The sequence below is a fragment of the Colossoma macropomum genome, unplaced genomic scaffold (assembly GCF_904425465.1).
Source record: "Colossoma macropomum unplaced genomic scaffold, Colossoma_macropomum, whole genome shotgun sequence".
NCBI lineage: Eukaryota > Metazoa > Chordata > Actinopteri > Characiformes > Serrasalmidae > Colossoma > Colossoma macropomum.
The window spans coordinates 1-5,405 of record NW_023495433.1 but is presented as its reverse complement, the minus strand read 5'-3'; the positions used below and the strand labels follow the sequence as shown (position 1 = coordinate 5,405).

The 5,405-nt window shown below is 37.4% G+C and overlaps 1 gene segment (V, D, J or C); it reads right to left on the bottom strand.

The window, feature by feature from the left end:
- Positions 1-942: 942 nt before the first annotated feature.
- On the bottom strand, positions 943-1,472 carry LOC118802076 (the record flags this gene model as incomplete). The annotated part of the segment is given in 2 exon segments: positions 943-1,305; positions 1,424-1,472. Coding segments are annotated over 2 exon segments (412 nt in total), but the record flags the coding sequence as incomplete, so codon positions are not given.
- Between the last annotated feature and the right edge of the window lie 3,933 nt (positions 1,473-5,405).

The window sequence follows — 5,405 nt, the reverse complement described above, 5'->3', positions numbered from 1 at the left end:
CTTTAGCTTGTACACTAGTAGAACTAACGCTTTGAATATAAATATTGTTACATAGCAGAAGACACACCATGTCAGAATTATGAAATTAATGAACAAACAAATCTACAGAGAATATGCTGCTTCTTCACCAGCACAGGATAGTGACTATGTAACACACTGTCTGAAATACCACTGTCATAATAAGAGTCCAGTATACTTGTACAGTTTAAATAAAGAAACTTGATTTATTTAACTGAGTATTCTATTTGTGATTAGTATTAATATGAGTAGTAGAAATAGTATTAGTAGCAATGATAATAATAATAATAATAATACTCTTTTTATGTTTTTTTATTATTATGCTATTTATAATAGTGCATAACTTTGTTTATATATATACATAAGGTCTTGTTCCAGAATGTGTTACAGACCACTTTCAAAAAAAAAAAAAATCCCCATAATATTCATTGTTGAGAGTGGGCTATGCACAGACAAAATCAGTGCACCTCCTTTAACAGTGTTAAGTATTAGTAGGAATAATAATAATAATAATAATAATAATAATAATAATAATAATAATAATAATAAGTATTATTATTATTATTATTATTATTATTATTATTATTATTGTTGTTGTTATTATAGTATATAAAGGCTTTTTTAATATTTTAAACTTTTGTTCCAGAATGTGTTACAGACCACTTTCATTTTTTTTTTTTTCTTTCTTTTTTTTCCCTTCATAATATTCCTTGTTGAGAGCGGGCTATACACAGAATATCAGTGCTATGTTATACCACCTTCATGTGAGAAACAAACATATGTTTTCCATTACCAACAGTTGTTTTTCTTTTCAAAAAATCCAAAATTGTTACAAATGGATCTACAGCCTTTTGGAATTAAATTTTTCATACATATCCTGTATCATGTACACAGAACAAGGGTACCAATAATTATGGAGCTGACTGTCTATGCATTTAAAGGGGTTATTGTACAGGTCCCTTGGCAGTTTATAGCAGTGTGCGTCTCGAGCGCAGTAATACACAGCTGTGTCCTCAGGCTGGAAGTTTTGACCCTGTAAAAGCACTGTGTTGCTGGACGAGTCTCCAGTGAAGCTGATCTTGCTCTTTAGTGAGTCTTTGGCCCCAGTATTGCTCGTACTGCAGAAATATCCTATCCATTCTGGCGCTTTTCCTGCTGAGTGTCGTACCCAGATGGTGTAGCCTCCACCTATGGCTGTATATCCAGTAACCTTACAGGTGATGGAGAAAGACTGTCCAGGTTTAACAACCATGGCAGCAGGCTGAACCAGCTCAATACATTCAACACCTGTGCACAACAAACATGAAATTATTCAGTATGACATAACAGTCTCTAAAAAATATTAGCAGCCTATCAGTATATTAAATGTGTAGAAAGAGTGTCAATATGTTCCAGATACACTTACAGGATGCAGCTGTTAGCAGCAGCAGTAGACGTGTCGGTGTGGAGATCATGGTTTGTGTGGAAGCTGAACTCAGAGAAGCTGCTCACTGATCTGATTAAGACTGGCTTAAGTAGTTTTACTGGATGCTGGATTTGCATGATGATGATTGACTCTGAAAAAACATTTCTATTTTTCCGTTAATATATTTATCATGAAATTGCACAGAAGCCTCAACATCTAAATTTAATATCTTTTTTTTTCAGAATTTAGTAATAGATATTATCAGATTTATATAAATCCAAGGACACTGTGTGCTAACATTCACTGTGCTCTCCTCATCCCTTTAAGCATCCTTACAGTGTAGGGCTGTGAAAAGTAGAGAAAGAGCGCCCCTCAGAGGCCTTAAAGTTGAATTGTAGTATTAGTGCTTATGAATTCAATTTTGGTGTAGAAATGCTTGTGACCAATTTTACAGTGATTATGTTTTATGCTTTTATTATTTCATGTATCTTTCATAACAGTGAAAATGAAAATCTGATCATTATAATTTGACTGGCCTCACAAAGCAAAGCAAAGTTCAATCAGAGGCCCATCTATCTATCTATCTATCTCTTTGTTTACTGTTTGCTGTTTAATCTAAACATACAGTATATTATTGTTGTCTGTTCTTGTGTTAACTGTTTATTATTATAGTGCAGTTATTATTATAGTACAGTACTAATGTTATGTACATATGGTTGTGTGCAAAAGTTTGAACACCTTTGTTCAAAGTACATCATTTTGTAAATGAAAATACATTAACACATCCTCTGCGGAGAACACACTTAACTCTGGCACTTGTCAAATATATATGCAAATTTCTATTTATTGGGATTTTTGTTTTATTTTCTTGGACAGTGACTAAATATTTTTATGCATATTTCTTCTATAGCAAAGTGAAATCCCACTAGAACTGACTCTTGTGTTTTTGTACAGCTGCAACAGCAGGTTGAATAACTGTGTCTCCCGAGCGCAGTAATACACAGCGCTGTCCTCAGGCTGGAAATTCTGCCCTGTTAAAAACACTGTGCTGCTGGAAGCGTCAGCAGTGAAGCTGATTTTGCTCTTTAGTGAATCCATCACTGAGCTGCTGCTGCTACACATATATCCAATATATTCCATTGGCTTTCCTGCTGAATGCCGTATTCAATAAGGACAGTAGCTGGATAGCGAGAACCCAGACAATTTACAGGAGATCTTAAAAGACTCTCCGGGCTGCACAACCACATTTTCAGACTGAATCAGTTCAATAGAATGAACACCTGAAAAACAGCAACACAACATGTTATATTTTATAGGAAACAAATCCAACCTTGTTAAATATTGTCTTTTTTATATTCAAACCTTTTTTAAATGTTAGCTTTTTTTAACACCAGCTGTTGTTTACATTGTGTGAACACTTCATGATGAATGGACCAATAGAACTGGACCAAACATTTCTTCATCACTATATTATATATTATTTTATGTTCCATTTCACAGAGGCAATGTTTTCTTACAACAATGATGGTTAAGAGCCGCGCAAGCCATGAAGTAATGTTATTTCAATACCACTTACAGGACGCAGCTGCCAGAAACAGCAGAAGAGAAACAGAGGACATGATGTTTAGCACTGGTGGAGGTTCTGCTCTGTGATCTCTACAGTGCTGAGGGCCTTTTATTATGCCTGTCTGTTCTGCTTTTGATGAAAAATGTAGGTAATTTACATCAACGGAAACATTTATCAAATTTGGGTCAAATCACATTCAACCTCTTCTTTTCCCAACGGAATTAACAGATTTTGTGTACATGACATGTTTATGAACAATGCAGTAACACTCAGTTTAAGTACATATTTACTCTGAAACAACCATTAAATACATTCATTAATGAGTAACGAGAATACACTGTAATAAACTAAAAACACTGACGCTTTTGTATACTTGATATGTTTACATATTGTATATGTAATATTACAGTAATAATATAATATTGCTCTGGTTCTTTGTTAGTAAACAAAGCTCATTTGTTTACGGAGCTAACAGTGTTGTAGTGAGGTTTTAGTGAAGGTAGGAGGCTAATGGTTAATTTTCCTGCTGGAAATATTCTGAGCTTGATTCAAAATTGCAAGCCAGTGAGCTGCAAAGGTTTTGTGTAATACACAGGCAAGTGACGCCATCAAAAGACAAAGTTGAGCTCAGGACTCAACTTGAGACTTGACTTTATTGACCTGGGCCTAAATTTAAGACTTGTCTTAATGGACTTGGGCCTCGTCTCGAGAATTGACGTTATTGACTGCGGACTCAACTTGAAACTTGCCTTTATTGACTCTGACCTCAACTTGAGACTTGCCTTTATTTGCTTAGGCTTTGGCTTAAGACTTCCCTTTATGGACTCGTGCCTTAACTTGAGACTTGCCTTGATTGGCATAAGCCTCAGCTTAGACTTCCCTTCACTGACTCAGGCCTCAACTTGAGACTTGCCTTTTATCGACTCAGGCCTCAGCTTGAGACTTGACTTTATTGACTCGGGACTCAATTCGAGACTTGCCTTTATTGGTGTGGGTCTGAACTTCAGACTTGACTTTAGTGACTCATGCCTCAACTTAAGTCAAGTCAAGTCAAATTTATTTATATAGCGCTTTTTACAACAGGTGTTGTCACAAAGCAGCTTTACAGAAAAATCCGGGTCCGAGCCCCCATGAGCGTCGCCAACGACAGTGGCAAGGAAAAACTCCCTAAGAGAAAGAGGAAGAAACCTTGAGAGGAACTATTATACTACAAAACGGGGGAAAACAGGTGGAGCAATGGTTAATTAAACAGTTTGAGTTTATGCAGCAGCAGCAGCAGCAGGAGGGTCAGTTCATACAGGTGAGGTGCAGATCAGCCAACAGAGATGGAGCTCTGGTGACTCTAGCAGCTCTGGTGGCTCACATGTGGCAACTCAGGCAGACTTTGCGCAGGGGCTCAAACAAAGGGAAGGAGAGTGAGAGAGAGAGAGAGAGAGAGAGAGAGAGAGAGAGAGAGAGAGAGAGAGAGAGGGAGAGAGAGAGAGAGAGAGAGAGGGAGAGAGAGAGAGAGAGATTGATTAACGGGACAGGTCCGTTTATGGAGAGATATTAGTGAGTTAATAGTGCAGCGACTGATATTAGCAAAATGCTTGTGCAAACAGAAAAGTGAGTGTGTCTGAGTCCCGGACAGAGGTCGGGAGATGATTCCACAATTTTGGGGCCACGTAGGAAAATGCTTGACCACCTGCTGTGGTTTTTCTAATTCTAGGAACTGTCAGCAGGCCATTATTTTGTGAGCGGAGCGTACGTGTGGGTTCATATGACTGAACTAATTCACTAAGATACTGTGGGGCCATTTAACGATTTATACGTTAAGAGAAGGATCTTATACTGTACATGAAATTTAACAGGTAGCCAGTGTAATGACGACAGGATTGGGAATATATGGTCAATTTTTTTGTCCTTGTAAGGACTCTAGCAGCTGCATTCTGGACCAGTTGGAGCTTATTTATTAAAGTGTTAAAGCATCCAGCTAAAATGGTGTTACAGTAGTCCAGCCTGGAGGTTCTAAATGCATGCAGAAGGTTTCCTGCATCGTTTAGGGCTAGAATATTACGTAGTTTAGTGATGTTACACAAGTGAAAGAATGCAGTTTTAACAATGTTGCAAACGTGTATCAAAAGAGAGACTGGAATCAAAGATGACGCCTAGATTTTTTTACTCTAGTGCTTGGAGTGACCGTATGGCCATCTAAATTTAAATTTAAGACTTGACTTTATTGGCGTGGGTCTCAACTTGAGACTTGCCTTTATTGACTCGGGCCTCAACTTGAGACTTGCCTTTAGTGACTCACGCCTCAACTTGAGACTAGAATTTAGTGACTCAGGCCTCAACTTGAGATTTGCCTTTATTAACTAGGACCTCAACTTGAGACTTGCCTTTATTGATTTGGGCCTCAACTTGAGACTTGAATTT